This window comes from Curcuma longa, unplaced genomic scaffold (genome assembly GCF_044706935.1).
Source record: "Curcuma longa cultivar G26 ecotype Majalengka, Jawa Barat unplaced genomic scaffold, ITB_CL_G26_1.1 utg509_np1212_2302976_RagTag, whole genome shotgun sequence".
In the NCBI taxonomy this organism is placed as follows: domain Eukaryota; kingdom Viridiplantae; phylum Streptophyta; class Magnoliopsida; order Zingiberales; family Zingiberaceae; genus Curcuma; species Curcuma longa.
The window spans coordinates 817,558-836,731 of record NW_027435603.1 but is presented as its reverse complement, the minus strand read 5'-3'; the positions used below and the strand labels follow the sequence as shown (position 1 = coordinate 836,731).

At 38.4% G+C, this 19,174-nt stretch overlaps 5 protein-coding genes across 5 annotated transcripts; 4 read left to right on the top strand and 1 right to left on the bottom strand.

Moving 5' to 3' along the window:
- Positions 1–1,362: 1,362 nt before the first annotated feature.
- Positions 1,363–3,248, bottom strand: LOC141820515 (amino acid permease 4-like). Its single transcript, XM_074707837.1, has 6 exons — positions 3,131–3,248; positions 2,833–3,066; positions 2,641–2,734; positions 2,342–2,556; positions 2,104–2,243; positions 1,363–2,019 (listed from the first exon to the last, which is right to left on the bottom strand). The coding sequence occupies exons 1-6, from the start codon at positions 3,246–3,248 to the stop codon at positions 1,363–1,365; spliced, it is 1,458 nt and encodes a 485-aa protein (XP_074563938.1).
- Positions 3,249–5,999: 2,751 nt separating this feature from the next.
- On the top strand, positions 6,000–6,518 carry LOC141820745 (GATA transcription factor 3-like). The gene has a single exon (XM_074708111.1). The coding sequence runs from the start codon at positions 6,000–6,002 to the stop codon at positions 6,516–6,518; it is 519 nt and encodes a 172-aa protein (XP_074564212.1).
- Positions 6,519–6,659: 141 nt separating this feature from the next.
- On the top strand, positions 6,660–9,890 carry LOC141820514 (metal transporter Nramp6.1-like). Its single transcript, XM_074707836.1, is given in 13 exon segments — positions 6,660–7,043; positions 7,045–7,084; positions 7,149–7,227; positions 7,309–7,428; positions 7,498–7,602; positions 7,677–7,786; positions 8,126–8,307; positions 8,427–8,496; positions 8,570–8,743; positions 8,822–8,926; positions 8,994–9,125; positions 9,193–9,288; positions 9,355–9,890. Coding segments are annotated over 13 exon segments (1,566 nt in total). The 5' UTR covers positions 6,660–7,005; the 3' UTR covers positions 9,670–9,890.
- Positions 9,891–11,586: 1,696 nt separating this feature from the next.
- Positions 11,587–15,508, top strand: LOC141820513 (UDP-galactose transporter 1-like). The gene is made up of 5 exons (XM_074707834.1): positions 11,587–11,892; positions 13,014–13,263; positions 13,358–13,565; positions 14,800–15,031; positions 15,144–15,508. Exons 1-5 carry the CDS (start codon positions 11,782–11,784, stop codon positions 15,366–15,368), a joined length of 1,026 nt encoding a protein of 341 aa, XP_074563935.1. The 5' UTR covers positions 11,587–11,781; the 3' UTR covers positions 15,369–15,508.
- A 1,140-nt stretch (positions 15,509–16,648) lies between these two features.
- LOC141820511 (origin of replication complex subunit 3) lies at positions 16,649–19,027 on the top strand. Its single transcript, XM_074707832.1, has 2 exons — positions 16,649–17,142; positions 17,213–19,027. The coding sequence occupies exons 1-2, from the start codon at positions 16,686–16,688 to the stop codon at positions 18,928–18,930; spliced, it is 2,175 nt and encodes a 724-aa protein (XP_074563933.1). The 5' UTR covers positions 16,649–16,685; the 3' UTR covers positions 18,931–19,027.
- Positions 19,028–19,174: the final 147 nt, after the last annotated feature.

Genomic DNA, 19,174 nt, shown 5'->3' with positions numbered 1-19,174 from the left:
TTTTAAAATTAAATTTTATTTTATAGAAAAATATAAATAAAATACATCATTTTACTGAACCCAATAATCAAGTGGGTTTGCGTGTTATGTTTCCAAGTCTTAGCACAAGCGTTAAGTTTTTAAAAATTTATTATTCTTAATTTATATAATAATAAAAAAATTTTAAAAGTATATTAATTTTGATTTGAAATGATTCAAAATTTTTTAAATCGGATAAAATTTAAAAATTTGATATTTTTTTAATAAGAAAATTTTAAAAATCTATTAATAATAATAAATTATCTTAAATTTGTGTAAGTTTTAAAAAATTTACTACTCTTAATTTATATCAATTTGAAGGTATTAATACAATAAAAATATTTTTAGGAGTATATTAATTTTGATTTAAAATAATTTTGAATGGTATAAGCTAATTTCAATTGAAATTGAAGTCTTTTAGAATAATTTACTCCTAAAAATCCTCTTAATGTATCCATTGCAATAATATAAATTGAGAACTTTAAATTTTTTAAGTTTGAGAAAAATTGACATGAGCATATTATAAAATCTAAAATAATGATATTCATTAATGGACATCATCAATGGTTCCTAAGACCTTTTGTTTCAAAAATATTAATATTTTGAATTTATAAAGATGTAGATTTATCAATTGATTTTGATTAAAATTAAATATTGGTTGATCGACCTAAAGAATTCTAAATTTAAATTAAAATCAATATACAATTTAATCATGTCCTCGATCAAAATTCAATAGCATAAATTGAGAACGATGAATTTTTAAAAACTTATATAGGCTTGAGAAAATTTATGATAAATTTATTACAAAACCTACAATAATAATACTTACGGATCAACATACTAATGGATTCTTAAGAAGTCTTTTAGTTTGAAAAATACTAAACTTTTAAAATTTTAAATGATATAGTTTCATCCGCAATTTTATCCAAAATTAATTGAGAAATTTAGAAACCTTTAAATCATTTTAAATCAAAACTAATATATTCATAAAAATCTTCTTAAAGTATTTTATGTATGCAATGCAATAGCAATGAATTTTTGAAACTTACAAAAGGCTTGTGAAATACTTTAAGATGCACGCACCCAATATAATTATCTCGTAGAAAGAAGAAGGGGTATAATAAAAATGTGTTACTTATTTTTAAAATTATAAAAATTAGGTACATGATAACAACAATAAGACTAACTTTTCATAAGTCAGAAAAGTTGTATCTATTATTAATGTCATTATTTTGAAATTAACTAAAACACATTTGTGTAACATCTTCTGTAACTTTGACCAGAAGTTACCCAATAGCAACAAATAGCCCAACCCATTTAAACGGCCCGGCCCGGCCCGGCCCATTAACTGGCCTTGAAAGGCTGGTACACCTTGAGGTCGCTCACCACTCCGGCAATGGAGCCGGCGGCCGAGGCCACGGTGATGGCGAGGCACGCGAGGCTCAGCATCTGGAGGCACACCCACCTCGTGCTCCACCTCTCCACTTTTTTCTGCACGATGTACATCTCCACAGGGAAGTACACCGTCAGCGGCCAGAACCCGACGGCGCCGAGCAGGCCCACCACGTCGTTGAAGAAGGGCAGAAGCATTGACACCACCGTCGTCGCCACCACGAACGCCGAACGCCATGTCGTCCTAAAAATATTGAACTTGTATGGCGATCGGTCCCCCGGCATTGGGATCTCGATCTCGGCGGTGATGAACCGGGACTTGGGCCACGATCGAGCGGCCCATTGCTCGACGAAGGCGAAGAGCGGCTGGCAGTAGACCTGGTAAGCGCCGACGAGGTGGACGACGATGGCGGCGTTGGCGATGTCCAGGAGCCAGTAGGGGTTGTAGAAGCCAAAGCCGGTGAGCAGGTTCCCCGGCGCCGTGTCGCCGAAGGCGGCGTAGCCCATGCATCCGCAGAGCATGTAGAAGAGCGTGGTGGTGAGCACGCTGATGAGGGTCGCTTTCTTCATCACTTTCGCCTCCGATGGTGGTGGGGCTTTAATTGTGTCCTAAAGGTGTTTGTGGATATTCCGCAGTGAGTTTATACACTGAAATTTACTAGACCGTGTTCTTTGAGTTGTCTAGAGAAATACCTGGATTTCAATGAGGATAATGGAGTAGGAGTAGGCGAATGCGATGTCCCCGAAGGCTTGAAGGCTGCGCCATACCTTGTCCATCTCGCTCACGGTGCCGATGCTGATCCCAGTGAGACTACCTCTGATGCCTCCATTTTCTGATGCCAGAAGGACAATTCCAGAGAGTAAATTTTAGTCCAGGAACTTGAGTTGAATTATTGAATTCAACTAGTTGATGGTTTGGTGAAGTGTTTACTGATAACTTGGACGATGCCGAGACTGAGGCCGATGGAAGAGTAGGTGAAGGACATGACAGCGGCGACGATGGAGAGCCACCAAATCTGGTCGAAATCTGGAATCTGAGAGAAGAGAATCTCGATGATGGCGAAGAAGATCATGTAAGGATTGCTGTTCACTTGGCATGGGCTGTCATCCCCATTTTTGTGGAAACAGTTCGACCTCTTGATTGCCCTGTTCCATAATAAAAAACGACATAAAAATCCAATTTTGACAATGGATTATCAGATGAAGTGCATATACATTTGTTCTACTTACACCATGCTAATGGAAGCAGCAATGGTGTATCCGATCGCGACCCCAACGATGTTGAGATACTGGAGGTAGCCACAGACCTTGACTTTGAAGCTATCTATTTGTTTAAACGCAGAGCAGAACAAAGATATCTGGCAAGTGAGTTTTGGATGCAAAATGTTCATATTTTGTGACAGAATTCAGTGTTGGACTTACTGAGATTAGCTTGTGCAGCATCCATGTAAGTGTAGTTACGTTTGCCAGAGATGGGATCGCCGGAGCGGTAGCAGTCAGCCAGGAGAGAAGAAGTGTAGTAGGTAACAAACGAGAAGAGTAACATGACGGCAGGGCCGGCAACCCATCCAAGCTGACCAATTGCCCAGGCCAAGGAGAGCACACCAGAGCCAATCACCGCTGTTATGATGTGTGCACTTGCAGTCCAAACAGTCCCTGTGAAGACTCAAACTTAGCCACAACTTGAGAAAACCAATGTTTAGAACAACCTCTAAATTACCAGTTCTCTTGAGCCGGCCATCATCATCAAAGCATTTGGTAGGTTCCTGAGGCAGGCCTAGTTCTAATGCAGCTTGGTGATAGTAACTTGCGGCTACGCCATTATTGGCCATCTTCATCCAAAACAAGAATTCAATTCAGTGAAACAACTCATTCTACAAGAATTCTTCAGTTTTTGTTCTGAACAAATGTTAGTTACATATGCACAAGGTTTGTTACTGATTGATTAAATGCTATTCCAGTAAGAATTGCTCAACAAGCTGCAAGTACAAATGCTATCAGTGGAACATTAAAACTCACCTTCTGCATTGAGATTATGACTCAACTTCTACTAATCCTGGAAGATTTCAGGTGGTGATGATTATCGAGGGGCTTCAGAGTTGGGTTTTATAGGGCACAGGCAGTGTGGGCTTCACTCTTTGGAGGTGCGCATCTTCTTCCTTTGTGTATGCCATTCTAACCATCCTTTTGAAGAGGAATAATAGGATAATATATAAGTAGGTTCCTCCATACTGAATTAATACATGTTTATTGTAATGGAAGTATTTTATTGGTCGCATTGAGGCATTTCCGTATTCCCACTTTGTGTGATTGAGGAGATGGTGCTTGTTATATATGACTCAGCGAGTCGAAAATTATTGTGAAATTTCTAGTCTCATTGTTTAGAATGCAGGATTTTTATATTAAGATTAGTTTGTCTAACTGAAATATCACTATGGTTAATTTGCCGCTAAAGTCTGGTCAGTTTCAAAAAAAAAAAAAAAAAAAAAGATAAAAGATTTTAGACTCCTTTGCTCATGTTTGATTACTTTTTCTGGATTTATTAAACTATTCTTTTACTCCAGAAAAAAGAATGGTTGATCAATGGTACTCCCAAAAAGTAAGAACTACAAGATCAGAGGCTCAGAGCATCTGCTGATTGCTTCTATATATGAGTGGTTGTATAGTGTACCTTCTTAAAGAATCCCCAAGAGAGAACCTTAGAAATGCCTTTCAAATGGGAATCTTTGAACGCCTTTTTCTCCACTATCCAATGGTTGATTGCTATTGCAATATTTCTTATTAGAAACTTGCCAAACTGATCATGATCTAGATCATTTTCAGCCAATAACTAATGTTTTTAGACTTGGGATGGATCATTGAAGATGCGTAGACTTGGGTTCATTTGGTCAAAAGTCCTAATGATTCTATGGACCTACATGTAAATATTGGAACAATGAAGAATGATATGAAGTCAACACATTCGTTTTGCGCCGGGTTTGAAGAGTTTGATTGAGTCGGTCGTATCTAGATTTTTGTTTCTAAGACAGGATTGACTAGTTACTATGATTGCTTGCATTAAGTAAAAATATTATTTTGGCATTGTATCCTCATTCAAGATGAGATGATCAAAGAAGGTGACATAATGGATACTATCTATGACTTGGCCTCTGTGATGCAACTGCCATTGCATCATTTATAAGTTGGAATTTTGACTTAGAGGCGTTCAATCATTATCCTATATATGATAATTTTATATCATTATGTATAAAATAAGTGTAATTAATCCTATCTTAATTCCAACTTCCTTTAAGGTTAACATCTATCTCATGTCACTAAGAAAAGAAAGAACAATGGGTGCCATGGTTGTGCACCTTCATTCATACATCTACAGTTGGACCTTGTTGAAATTCACATATTGTTGCTTCATTACTTGGGGAAGATGAAGCCACACGCATCTTTAATTTGCCAAGGAATAGAAGAAATGTTTCTATTTTAACTTTAGCAAAGAGGTAGAAGGGTGACTAATGATGTGGAAATTCACTTCCATGAAGTAGAGTAGGAAGTAGAGTAGAAGGTGAATTGATTGAAATCACAATTACTTCTTTTGAGGAGAAAAATTGCAAAGACTGAGACAAGACAATAGAAACAAAAGTGAATTTAAAATGGAAGGAGGAAAAAAATGGCGAGTGTACTTAAACTCGCCCTTCTACAATTAAGAACTAATTGTCTCTCATGTTAAGAACAAATAGAAATGAAAGGCCAAGTTTGCCATCCTGAACAAAGGTACCTCTTCCTCTATCTCATCACAATTTTTTTATCATATTAATCATTATTGATATTGTATTGACAGACTTAGGAAACTAATTAAGACTTACACGTGAAAATTTATGCTTAGTCAACTTAACTATTCAGTCATCTTATTGAAACCGGCCTTTCAAATGCATTCAATGTTAACTCTACATAAATTAAACTATTTAATTTCTATAAGTTTCCCCTACAATTATAAGTTAGGTAAAACATGGAAGCAAATTTACTATCTTCTATAATTTCCCTACCTTTCCTACTTCCTTTCTCCTGCCTTATTTTTTTATGCCTGCTCTAAATTCCTTCCTTAGCATGCAACTTAGAACTGCCTTATAAGGTCTAGAAGAGACTTCAACCTCTCAAAGAATGAAACAACATGAAGCTTTTGTAGCTAGTAAATAACCGCCACAAACTGAATCATCGCGGCGGCAATCATATCAGAGATTGTCGCCTTCCGGCTCTCGGCTTAATTGATCTATCTGATTCGATTTCTAAAACATTAGTGTACAACTGTCTTCTCTTTTAAGAGATGATATCCTTTGTTCCACAGTGAGAATATTATTGTGAAGGGCATAATGGAGTAATTAGCAAGTAGAAGGCAAGGTTTAAAGTTATTTCTCAGTAACCTTTCGGAAACACGGCTGTCATCATGCTTTCATTTATTTGCTTCTGTTTTCATGTAAAATGATATTAGTTAACTGCCATATTTGCAAGGACTGGTATGGCCATTTCTCCAGCATGGTAAAAATATATACACACGCACACATCTACAACACCAAATTAAGCCCTCAACCTCTTTGTCAATGCAACCGTTTGCTGGAAGTGTTTTCTCTGAGCTTGATGACATCCCTGGTCTTTCCATTGAAGAGGCAATTTCCAATGATCCCGTTTCGATGCTTCCTTACAACATCTTTGATGATGCGTGGTTGTGGGAGAGAATACCCGAAGATGATACTACTTGCGGTTCTGAATCTAATTCAGAGATTATGTTTCAAGGGAGGAAGTTGCCCAAGAAGCCTAGGACCAAGAGGTTTGGAAGGCGGAGATGGTCTTTGCAACCTCCAACACTATGGCATCCTATTGCAATAGCAACTACAAAGGATGACAAGATATGCTATCACTGTGGGACTATGGACACTCCACAATGGAGAAGAGGACCTGCAGGAGTGCAAACTCTTTGCAACGCCTGTGGAATCCGCTTTAAGTCCGGTCGCCTCTTGCCCGAATACCGTCCCTTGGCGAGCCCAAACTACATCAACACAGATTGCTCCAACAGACACAACATGGTGATGAAAATAAGAGGGAACAAGAGACAGAAATGATCATGGAGTTCAAAGTCTACTTAAACTAAGTTTCTGTAGAATAATAGTAGTTGTCTTTTTGATTCAGCGTCTTAGATTATGAAACTTTCAAAGATGTTAAATCAAGGTGTTAGTGACGATACATTGATCAAAATTTGTAACACCAAAAATTGTTTGTTTGCTTTTGTTTTCTTTTAGTCTGCGCAGCAGTTAATCAAGAACGATGCATGAGTTCCCCTTCTTTGCAGTACAATCTTAGGCCACTTGGTGCACTTGTTTGCATGTTAATCTTGTTGGATATTGGCAGGTCAATGCACACCCACTACCTTTCACGGTGCACTAGATTGAAGTTGACAATCTCCCCCTGCATAAATTTTCCAACCGCTGTCAGTGATACATATCTGTCATTATTTTAGTATGGAGTACAAACTGAGATTATATTTATTTTAATCCACAAAAAACTGAGATTATACTTATTTTAAACCACCAAGGATTATAAAAGCAGGCCATGAAGAGCTCTAGAGCCACTGCAATCAGCAAAAAAGCAAATGGAGAGCCCAGTGAGCCAAGAAGAACCCCAGCACCAGGTTTATCTCTATTTGCTCCTTCTGTTTAGTTACTTGACTCAGAGAAGACTGTGAAAAATGGCAGGCACTAGGGTGGAAAAGGTTCCTTGCTCATGTTGGCCCTGGTTTCCTTGTCTCCTTGGCCTACCTTGATCCTGGAAACTGTAATATCTTTCTCATTCTCTAAACTTTGTTGTATTTTTGTCTTTGAAATGTATGAACTGATTTGCTTTGTTTTGAGACAGTGGAAACTGACCTGCAAGCTGGAGCAAACCACAAATACGAGCTCTTGTGGGTGATACTAATTGGCCTGATCTTTGCGCTCATTATCCAGTCATTGTCAGCAAATCTGGGGGTCACTACAGGTATAATTAGCACTTATAAGTTTCCTTTTTTTCACAAAATCTATGGATTAATATGATCAATAAATGAAGGTAAACATCTGGCTGAACTATGCAAAGCCGAGTACCCTACATTTGTGAAGTATTGCCTCTGGTTGGTGGCAGAGCTGGCTGTGATTGCTGCTGATATACCTGAAGGTGTTGTGTTGGGATCTCAAGATTATGTCCATTTATTCTAAATTTATTTATTTATGTATTGTTTTGATGTGCAGTGATAGGAACAGCCTTTGCTCTCAACATCTTGTTCAATGTTCCAGTTTGGGCAGGAGTGCTTTTGACAGGGCTGAGCACCCTGATACTGCTTGGATTACAGAGATATGGGGTAAGTTTGAATCATTATCCAGATACTTAATGTCTAAATATGAGATTAAATATAAGTTTATATATAAAATTGTACCTCTCGATCTTAAAATATTCAGATAATGTCCCCTCTTTGATCAACAAGTACTGAAGAGGTATCTTTTGACAATCGTATCCACTGCACTGGGCAGAAAAAACAAAAGCATGCAAGTTGACTTTTATTTCGGAATCATTTTATATTGAGTTTGACTAATTCTAGTTGCGTTAGCTGATTTAAAACAACGTATGACTAAATTAAATAAACTTGACAGCAATTGCTCATCATTTTTTTATTCTCACTGCAATTGGTAATTTCCTGCAGATCAGAAAGCTTGAGCTGTTGATCTCAGTTCTGGTGTTTTTGATGGCCGCTTGTTACTTTGGGGAGGTGAGCTACGTGAAGCCCCCTGCAGCAGAGGTGATGAAGGGCCTGTTTGTCCCAAGACTGCAGGGCGATAGCGCCACCGGCGACGCCATTTCCCTCCTGGGCGCCCTCGTCATGCCGTAAGCAAACAGACCCAACCAAACACTTGCACCTCACAGTTTCAGTTCATAATCCTCACGCTGACCTTTACTGAACAACAAACAAGTCAACGACAACACAAAAACTCTCTGTGTTGCAGGCACAACTTGTTTCTGCATTCAGCACTGGTGCTCTCGAGGAAGACGCCACCTTCCGCCAAAGGAATCAACGTAATCAAATCTGTTTGATCAGGCAACACATTTCTGAAAAATTCTCTTATTTTTTGTTTTGTTTTTATTTCAGGATGCCTGCAGATATTTCTTGCTGGAGAGTGGCTTCGCATTGTTCGTGGCGTTGCTCATCAACATCGCAGTGGTCTCAGTCTCCGGAACCGTGTGCGCTACCACTGATCTCTCTGCTGAAGACTCCGACAGATGCAGCGATTTGACCCTCAACTCTGCGTCTTTCTTGCTCAAGGTCTGTAATTAACTAAGCTCTTCATCCATACTGCAGCGAATTTCAACCCTAAACTCTGCTCGCGACGCGTTTTCACAGAATGTGCTGGGCAAATCAAGCTCCATCATCTATGGAATCTCTTTGTTGGCCTCCGGCCAAAGCTCTGCAATCACAGGCACATACGCTGGTCAATATATCATGCAGGTAACCACGACATAATATTACTGAAGCCATTTCGTTCTTCAATTCATTATATCTACTGGTTGCTTAGGGTTTTCTGGACATCAAAATGAGAATTTGGTTGCGAAACCTGGTGACTCGGTGCATCGCAATCTGTCCCAGCCTTATCGTCGCCATTATCGGAGGAACAGCAGGATCAGGGAGACTCATAATCATAGCATCGGTACAGAATATTACATCTTACCCTTAGAAATTATAAGATATTGATGTTTGCTCCTCGACCTTGGTAGATGATCCTCTCCTTCGAGCTGCCCTTCGCCCTCGTCCCTCTCCTCAAGTTCAGCAGCAGCAGCACCAAGATGGGGCCTCACAAGAACTCCATCTACGTGAGCTCACACCTTTGACATTGTTTCTTCATTTCCCATTATTGCTGACTGCTCAATTAATGCTAGATAATTGTGGTCTCATGGGTCCTTGGCTTGGGCGTGATTGGGATCAACATCTACTACTTGAGCACGAGATTCGTGACTTGGATCATCCACAGCAGCCTCCCGAAGCCTGTGACGGTCTCAATTGGGGTCGTGGTCTTCCCTGCGATGGCGTTTTACGTGATCTCTTTGATCTACTTGATGTTCCGGAAGGACACGGCGGTGACCTTCGACGAGAAGTTGGAGGTTTCGATGGAGCAGGGAGGACATGGAGTGAGCGGCGGCGCTGAGGTGGTGCCCTGCAGAGAGGACCTCGCTCGCGTTCGTCTGCCGCAGTGAAAATTCAAGGTTGGTTTTGTAAAAGTGAAGGGCCTGCCTTGATATAATTAAGCAATTTACGTGTGTCTTTTGGATTATTATCTTCCTTGATGGAGTTTGGAATGTTAACTTATTATTAATCCTAGAAGTAGGCATATGGTTTTCTCTTAGTTTGCATATCCTTTCACGTTCTTAGTGCATTTATAGAAAAAAATTATTTTTGTTCTTGGACAAAAATTAAAAGGGGCATCCTTTGTGTCCCATTTTAGTTGAATTATTTCAATTGGAGCATTTCGAGCAAAGTTACTTTAAGCAATTTTGATGAACTACTTTGAATTATAGTTCCAATTGTAGCAATTTCAATAAAAATATTTTAATTATATTTGATTAAATCATTCCACTTTTGATTAAATTAGAACATTTGATTATTTAGAAAAAAAAAGGGCACTCTTTTGTAAATTGACACAATTCTCCTCTAATATTATTCCTATTATTATCCTGTTTATATCTCCGATCTAAATCCTAAATTGATCGGATGCATTGTAGCAAGTACAAAATCGTAGCTATTATATATATTGTAATAGTTATAATTTCGTAGCTGCTATAATTATAATAGTTGTAGCAATTATGATTTTATAATTGATACAATTACAATAGTTGTAGCAGTTATTGTTTCGTAGTTGTTACAATATGAAAAATAACCTTGATAAAAGTACTAAAATTTTTTAAAATCTCCGAAAAGTCTTTAAACGATATATATTTTTTGGATCTAAAACTAGACCATTATGAATTACAACTAATAACAAATGTAGATCTTTAAATGAGTTTGATTTAATATGTTGTATATCTTGTGGTTCAACTCAAATAAAAAATTATGACATCTCAAAACTTATTTAATATTCACATTGTAACAACTATGATTTCGTAACTACTACTATGATATCCCGCGCGACGGAAAATCACACCATCCCGGGCTCGTTGGAAGCGCAACTGTCGGCACCGGATTCCGATTGGGCAATATTTTAATAAGAAATATAGGAATCGGCCGCCAGTGTCTGGCGGCGAGATAATAATCAAAATAGTGTAATGGAAGAACGTAATTGGGCAAATTACGGATGCGCACGAGCGCGCAGCGGGCTGTTGCGCAGGATATCAAACTCGCTACATACAATACATATATAATTTAATATTTAGAAAAGAAATATAGGAGAGAGATAATAATAGAAATAATGTAGCGAAGGATAGGCAATGTACGTGGAGTAGGATGCCCCTTTTGATAAAAAAAAAATAAAAGTGTAGTGTCATCTAAGATTCCAAAAATAAAAGTCGCCCTTTCTATTTTTGTCCTAACGAAATTAAACGACACACTTTGAATTTTCTTTTTCCATTTTTTTCTTTTAAAATATCTTTAAAAAATAAAATGTCTTTATGATAATGAAATTAAAGGACACTCTTTATAAAACTTTTTCATGCCTAACTTACTTCCTCCTCGATCTAATTGCAAATTTAGTTTGGCTTCTTGTTTCTTCCCAAACAAAATTTATTAGCTATTGATTATTCATTTATTGTTGATAAAGTGCTAAGAGACCAAAATAAAATTTTTATTGTGCATTTCATTATACAATATAAAATAAAAACTATTCAAATTTAATCAAAATTATTATATGAACGATTTTAATTATACACGTTACTTTCTGCCGGTGAATAAATAAATTAGGGGGCTGAATTTAAAATTATAATGAGTTTTAGAGAAACTCGGACAGACATACCCGCGTGAGAGATGGTCTTACTGGGTCCCGATTATCTTCCCGTTAGAGAGCAGGTAGTAACGCGTTAGAGATGACATAACAGGGTAGGTGAGGGCGGCTCGCACATAACGCCTGCCTTCTTCACACGGAAAACCCCACGCGTTCCGAACTTCTTTGAGAGAGAGAGAGAGAGAGAGAGAGAGAGAGAGAGAGAGCGCTAAAGATGGTGGTTGGAGACGAGAAGCTTGACCGCTCTTCTCCTGCCTGCCTCTGGTCCGCGCTGAAGCTCGCTGCTTGATCTCGTCCTTGGAGACATCTGAGGCGCTTTTGGGTGGGTGTTGGAGCTGGTCGTTCTGGTTCTCGGCGGATCGAAAGAGGAACTAGGATGGACGAGAGCAAAGTTTTACACTCGGGGATGCTGCGGGCAGTGCTCGCCATCCTGCAGTGGTGGGGCTTCAACGTTACTGTGATCATCATGAACAAGTGGATCTTTGAGGTTTTGTTTCTTTCGCCTTCGTATCTTCCGCTTAAAAGTAGCGATTTTTGTTTTTGCTGTTCGTCCAAAAGGCAATTTTATTGACCGATTTGTTACAGGGTACGTGTTTGTTCGTATATACTGTGTCTCGTCTGTTCCTTTTGCTCCTGAATCAAGTTATTCTTTGTTTTTTTTTTCTTTTGTCTTTATTCATTGCTAACCTTTTCGTGAGGGTTTATGAAGGCACATTTTATAAGATAATTTCGTTGAGACTTGAGAGTAAGCAATATTTTTGTCGGGATGAGAGTTATAGGTCCGAGAATAGGTAGAAGTTAAAGTTAAATGCTTGTGATCAAAACGGCAGATTACTTGACAAATACTTGTGAGGGAGCTAATTCCTGTTGAATTTGCTGGTGAGCTACATCTTGCGTTTCCCTATTTAAGGAGGCTTTGTGGAATCGAAGCACAAGCATGCTAAATGTAAGCTGAACAATATAGTCGGTTGAGTTAAAGTTAGGAATTGGATATTACGATCCATATCTTGATGAGGCTGATGCCTCGTAATGATCATATATTTCAAATTGATGAGTGCAAATTTAAAATTCTAGGGTCGACATTCAGATTATTTTTCACTTTTTTTAAGATAAAGGAATAGACCTTTGGGAAGGATAAGTTTGTCTTTCAACAACATCTAAATACTCCTGATTTTTATGTTATTATTAAGAATTAGTTTTTTCTTCTCTTTGATATTGTTAATTTGTTATTTGTTAGTCTAATATCCAAATTTACCAACTGTGAGATCAATCCAACCTTTATATATCCTGTTGATACTTTCACAATGCATATTAAGAGAAAAGTTTGCACAATAAATTGAAGATTTCTTTGGAGTTTAGAATAATATTCTCTGATTAAAATATACAGACATTGTAATATGGACATCAAATTTCTAATGGAACTTGTTATTTGTGTGTCCAAACGGACTTGTATATGATGTGATATTTTGTCAATTATCATATTACTATTGAAGATTCATCATTCACTAATCACCATAGCTGCCAAGAAACTATCCACATTACCTATCTTGTGAAAGTCAAAATAATTTCTAGGTTTCAATTTCTAAACTGAATGGTCTAACCTTGCAGAAATTGGATTTCAAGTTTCCTCTAACCGTATCATGCATTCATTTTGTATGCTCTACCATCGGAGCATTTGTTGCAATTAAATTTCTCAAAATTAAACCACTGATTGAGGTAAAATATCAAGATCGATGGAGGAGAATATTCCCAATGTCCTTTGTGTTTTGCATCAACATTGTATTGGGAAATGTCAGCTTGCGTTATATTCCTGTTTCGTTCATGCAGACAATAAAATCCTTCACTCCTGCAACCACAGGTAACTGTGTTCTTTTTATTCTTTTGATGGTTTTCATTCTAAGTATGAAATTTCACATTGCTTGTATCTTATCTAAAGTATATGTATATTACAGTGATTCTTCAGTGGTTAGTATGGAGGAAAGTTTTTGAATGGCGCATATGGGCTTCATTGGTGCCCATTGTTGGGGGTATTCTTCTGACTTCTATAACTGAGCTTAGCTTCAACGTTCTTGGATTTTGTGCTGCATTGTTTGGGTGTCTTGCCACATCTACAAAGACAATTCTAGCAGAGTCTCTTCTTCATGGATATAAATTTGACAGGTAACAATGATTATCTGTAATTGCCTCTTCACTATGTCAAAAATTGTTCTGTTCCATCACCATCATGATCAAGTTGGGTTTGTCATAGCCATTTGAGATTTGCTACAAGAATCTTATCCCTATGTGGATGACTATATTGCCGAGATATACATGGTAAAAAATAAGTGCTCAAAATATTTTACTTTCTTTTCCCCCCTTTTTACATTGCCACCTTCTTAGGTAAGGTTTTGCCACTGCAGTTGAGAGCAAAACTTTCACGAGTATAGCGATTTTAGCAAGAGGGATCACAAAGGAAGGACTACCTTGGGAGGGCTCAATTTGGAGGGAAGTAGTGGAGCTTGGCTATTGAAATACAATGGCCAACTAAGAGCATTAGGAGGTTGTGGATGGTGGTGAAGCGAGCAAAGTCTATTGCATTTGAGATCTTTGTTATCAAGGAGGTTATCCTATAAAAGGGAAAGTGAGATTGGGTTTGGAGTTGCATGGACACTGGGGAAGATGGAGGAGTTGGGCAATAAAGCAAGAGACTTCCCATATGCAAGGGACTACCTAAGGGATGAGCAACCCTAATAATTTCCTGTTACAGCCTCAAATTGCTCTCCAATTTGTGCATAGTCATGGGATGATTTGTTTGGGAAGAAAGTTCATGGTTTTAATCTCTCCATCTTTCTTTCTTCCCTAAACTCTCTGTCCAAGTAAACATGAGTTACCTCACCTACTTTCTCTCCCATTCTTTCTTACTTCCCATTTTTCTCTCCAAGCAAACCAAGCCATCATTTATTTATGTTTCCTTTTATGATGCAGAGCCTCAATGCTTTTGTAACTTCTAGTATTTTCTTCTATGCTTCAGTTCTATTTCCATGATTTTTGTAACTTCAATGTGCTCCTCGAGGATTGTTGATCCTATCAGCTTGTATGCCGAACAAGATTTAGAGGAGGGGACTTTTATCTCATTGTCAACTTCTAGTGTTTCTTCTGTCTCATATCTCAACAAATGCTTGGAACACAACCTGCACGACTACCCTGCAATGTTTTGAATCTTTTGATACCATTATGCATATTGTACCCGTTTAGGCAAGGAAAACTTGGCAGATTTCTGTCTTCCATGAAGTTGCTACATGTCTCACAAACCTCCTTGGCGAGCGGCGACTGATATGCACATAATCTCTGCAAAGCTAAGATTTTCAATTCTCGACTTCTCTAAACTAACACAGCCTTTATTTCTTTTATGTAGCATAAACACTGTCTACTACATGGCGCCTTACGCAACCATGATATTAGCTATACCCGCAATGTTGATCGAAGGGGCTGGAGTCATGAACTGGCTATACACACATCAGTCTATTTATTCATCGTCGGTCATCATTTTTAGCTCGGGAATATTAGCTTTTTGCCTCAACTTCTCCATCTTTTATGTCATACACTCTACCACAGCAGTAACATTCAACGTAGCTGGCAACATGAAAGTGAGTTATGATCCAAACTCAATTCCTTATCTCTTTTCAGATTATATTTTGATTGTTCAACTCAAATAGTCTCCTTTGATCGTTCTCTAATGAAATATGAATGCATTCTTAGGTTGCCGTTGCGGTGTTAGTGTCATGGCTCATCTTCAGAAACCCCATTTCTGCTATGAATGCTTTTGGATGCGCAGTGACCTTGCTGGGGTGCACATTTTACGGGTACGTTCGACATCGGTTGTCTCAGCAGGCTGTCGTTCCCGGAATGCCACGAACACCGCGCACCCCTCGGGGTCGAATGGAGATGATTTCCCTTGTGAATGACAAGCAAGACAAGGTTTGATGGAGAGAAGTTGATGGTTGGTTCATGGTGCTGCTTCCTTTAGTTCATGGTGGTTCCTGATTCTGTTCAGGCAGGTTGACAAATTATACAAACGTGAGTAAAAAAATTATGCAGAAATTTATAATAATTTTTATGGAAAATATGTGTAAAAGGAGGGAATAATCTAAATAATGAACTAACTAAATACAACCAAATTTGAGAACATAACAATTAAAAATCACCTGCAGCTAATTTGTTATCTAAATCACTGATTTGTACAGAGAGTGTCCTTTTATTTATATTGTTAAATGTTTTTTTTTAATTTATGAAAATAATATTTCATTTATAATTTAATTAAAATTGTATCGAGTAGTTTCGATCAAAACGGGGTGAAGTTGTTTCAAATTGATTTTGATTAAAGTTGTATCATTTAGAATAATTTTAATTAAAATTGTCAAGATCCACTTTTGTATGTATATAAATTATCTTTTAAATTTGTTCCATAAGTCAGTAGCAAAAGGTGAAATTATCATTTTAACTGTCCTCTACCATCTAAAGGGAATAAATCATGGAGGATTTCATCCTCATAATAAGGCTTAGAAATTAAAGTGTCTCTTTGTGTGCTCTCTTTTATAAAAGGTGGAATTCGTCACCTTACATCAGGAGGATATTGCTTGACTTTGTTAGGATTTGAACTCTTGTCCTCTTCTGCAATTCTGTTGTGTCGTAATTAACTCAATTATATTTTGGGGGGTTTTCTTTGTGTACTTTTAGGACATAGTTGAATTGGTTACGATGGAACAAAATTGTTGAAGTGGACAAGGATTGAATCGCGATGAAATATAGCTTCTCGAGATTTGATTATATATATATATATATATATATATATATATATATATATATATATATATATATGAATAAATTATAGATATTTTTTTATTTTAATATTTTAAACTGCAGGGAACAAACTAAAATATCAGGGAAAGTACGGGGCAAAATGATTTTGTTTTTTGAAAAAAAAAAAAATTTTGAAAACGAGAGCGTTTGACTGTCCCTTGCCGCCCGCGCCCGCCGCGCCTTTTCCTCTTCCTTGCCCTAATTCCTCGCCGCAGCGATAGAAACCACATCGCCGCACAGTTGCTAGCGGCGACTCCGCATCTCGGCTAGGCATCTTCTCCGGCGAGGTCATCGACTCTTCTCCAGCCTCGTTGACTCAGGCGACCACTTGATCTCCTGCAAAGATCGACTATCATAGTGAGTTTCTGAAATCACCTTTCATCCCTATCCCTTATCCTTCCATTGTTATCTCCACCACCACTGGCACCTACCCTCGCCGCCATGCCATCATCGGCTTCTTCCGAACCTCCCTCCTCACCTTCGACCAACACCGCCGCGCCTGCAACTGGAGACGATCTCCAGCCTTTCTTCATTCTCCACAAAGCATTGCCACGTAGGCCCGAGAAGAAAGCTCCTGCATCCGCTAAGAGAAAGATTGATCTATCTACCTCTTCGCCGACATCGGCGGACAAGTTGGCCGTCGGACCAAATCATGCGACCTACGAGCAGTTACGCCTCGACGCCTTCAACATAGTATGGTCTAAGATCGATTCCACCATTAATGAGGTTCTGAGGCAAATCAATGTCAGCGTGTTTGATGAAGTGCACAAATGGGTTCTTGAATCATTTTCAGTCATCAAGTCCTGCAACCTTACCAGTGCACCTGAAATTCACAGCCAGCATCCACTCGGAAATGATGTCATCTGCAAACAGATACCAACTGCAATGTTGTTAACAAGTAATTGCTCATTACTTTGGTTGCTTTTTTTTTCCTCCCTAGTTGAGTGCTAATCAAACTATGCTTACAGAGAATGCTGAATTTGTTGATTATCTGCTGACTTTTCAAGAGCTTAGAGACTACTTGAAATCTATGGGCTTCCACGTTTCTAACCTCTCAGCGCTCGATTTCTCTGCTAAATATGGTATTGCTGGTTGTTTAAGAAGTTTGCTGAGGCAATTAGTTATGGTGACCCCTGATGTGGCTGATGTCTCTGTACTATCCTCTTGGTACTCTGAGCCAGACAATTATAATCGCCCAATCATAATTGCAATCGATGACGTGGAGCGATGCAGTGACTCAGTACTTGCCGACTTCATAAGGATGCTCAGTGACTGGGTGAGCAAGCTTCCTGTCATCTTTGTAATGGGAGTTGCCTCATCTAACACTGCTAGGAAGTTTCTTCCTTCAGATGCTCTGCAACACTTGCAACCTTGTGAGTTCACATTAGCATCCCCCTTCCAAAGAATGAATGCTTTAGTGGAAGCTGTTCTTGTAAAGTCGTGCTGCGGGTTCACCGTTGGTCATGAAGTTGCAGTCTTTCTAAGGAATTATTTCCTTGGACATGATGCGACAATCACTTCCTTTATAAAGGCTCTAAAACTTGCTTGCACTAAACACTTCTCTATGGAGACTTTGAGTTTTTTGGTTGTTCACATGCTTGATATAAATTATGAGGTTTCCTTGCTTGGAAAGTGCAAGTTACTGCCTGTGCCTGTTCTTACCCATGCTTTTGATCTTCCATCCTGTAAAAGAGAAAAAGATACTAAGAGCAACAGTGATGATCTCGCAACGGGGCTATCTGAGCTTAGGAGGCTTCTGAAAAATTGGGCTTCAGTTATCCTGTGTTTATATGAGGTTGGAAAGCTAAAGAAAATGCAACTGCTAGATATTTTCTGTGAGGCTACTGACTTAAGACTGAGCAGTCTGAGGTCTTCAAACAATAAATTGGATAGAGTTTCATTGAGTAGCAAGAATCTGATTGATGGGAGGTTAGCTTTTCATGGACGTTCTATTACTCAAATAATAAACACATTAAGAGAACTACCAGTAGCATCTCTATCTAAGGTGCTTGACTTATGGAGTGTCCACACTGAGGAAATGGATGAGATTCATGACAAAATCCAAGAACTCCATTTGATGGTACAATCTACAAAGAGTGGCACAAGCTTCCAAGAAAAACAGATTGATTGCCATAGGATGAAGAATCCTTCAGGTGTGGGAAAGACATCCTTCTTGGTGAATGATAAAGCAGCTGCTTTATTAGGTGACATGGTCAGGAAGTTTTTGATACCAGTCGAGAGTAGACGTTTTCATGAAGTTGTTTGTTTTAGAGATGTTGGTACTCTACGAACAGCTTTAATTGGCAATCCAAGGAGAGAAATTCAGGTCAATCTTCTGAAGTCTAAGTCTTATATTAGGTGCAGTTGCTGCAGCAGTAGTGACAATGCATTGTCACCAACTATGCACGATTCATCAGTCATGTACAATCTGGCTCAGGAATATGGTGATCTTATTAATCTCCGGGATTGGTATCATGCTTTCAGGGAAACAGTTTTGCGTGGTCGTAATAAGTTGAAATGCCGTTCGCCAGTGTCAAAGAAAGCAAGACTTGCTTCAGAAAGTGATGAAGCTTCAATACAAGCAAGGTTTTGCAGTGCGGTTATAGAACTACAGATCACTGGTCTTCTTCGAATGCCTAGCAAAAGAAGACCAGATTTCGTGCAGAGAATTGCATTTGGTCTCTGACTTGGGCTATCTGCTTCGAATGTTCATTTTTTACTTGCGTAGGAAGACAGTTTGCACTTGAAAATCTTATCTTATACATCATGCTTGCTTATGTTCAGCTGGGTCGTGATTCACAACGTTCATCTATTCTATTCTAGTATTTGATTGGCGATTAGGTTTAATCCTGATTGACAGGAGTCAGTTCAATTCTGAAATCTAAAATAATGTTTACTTTGTTGTTTGGATTCTCTAACCTAACTAATCC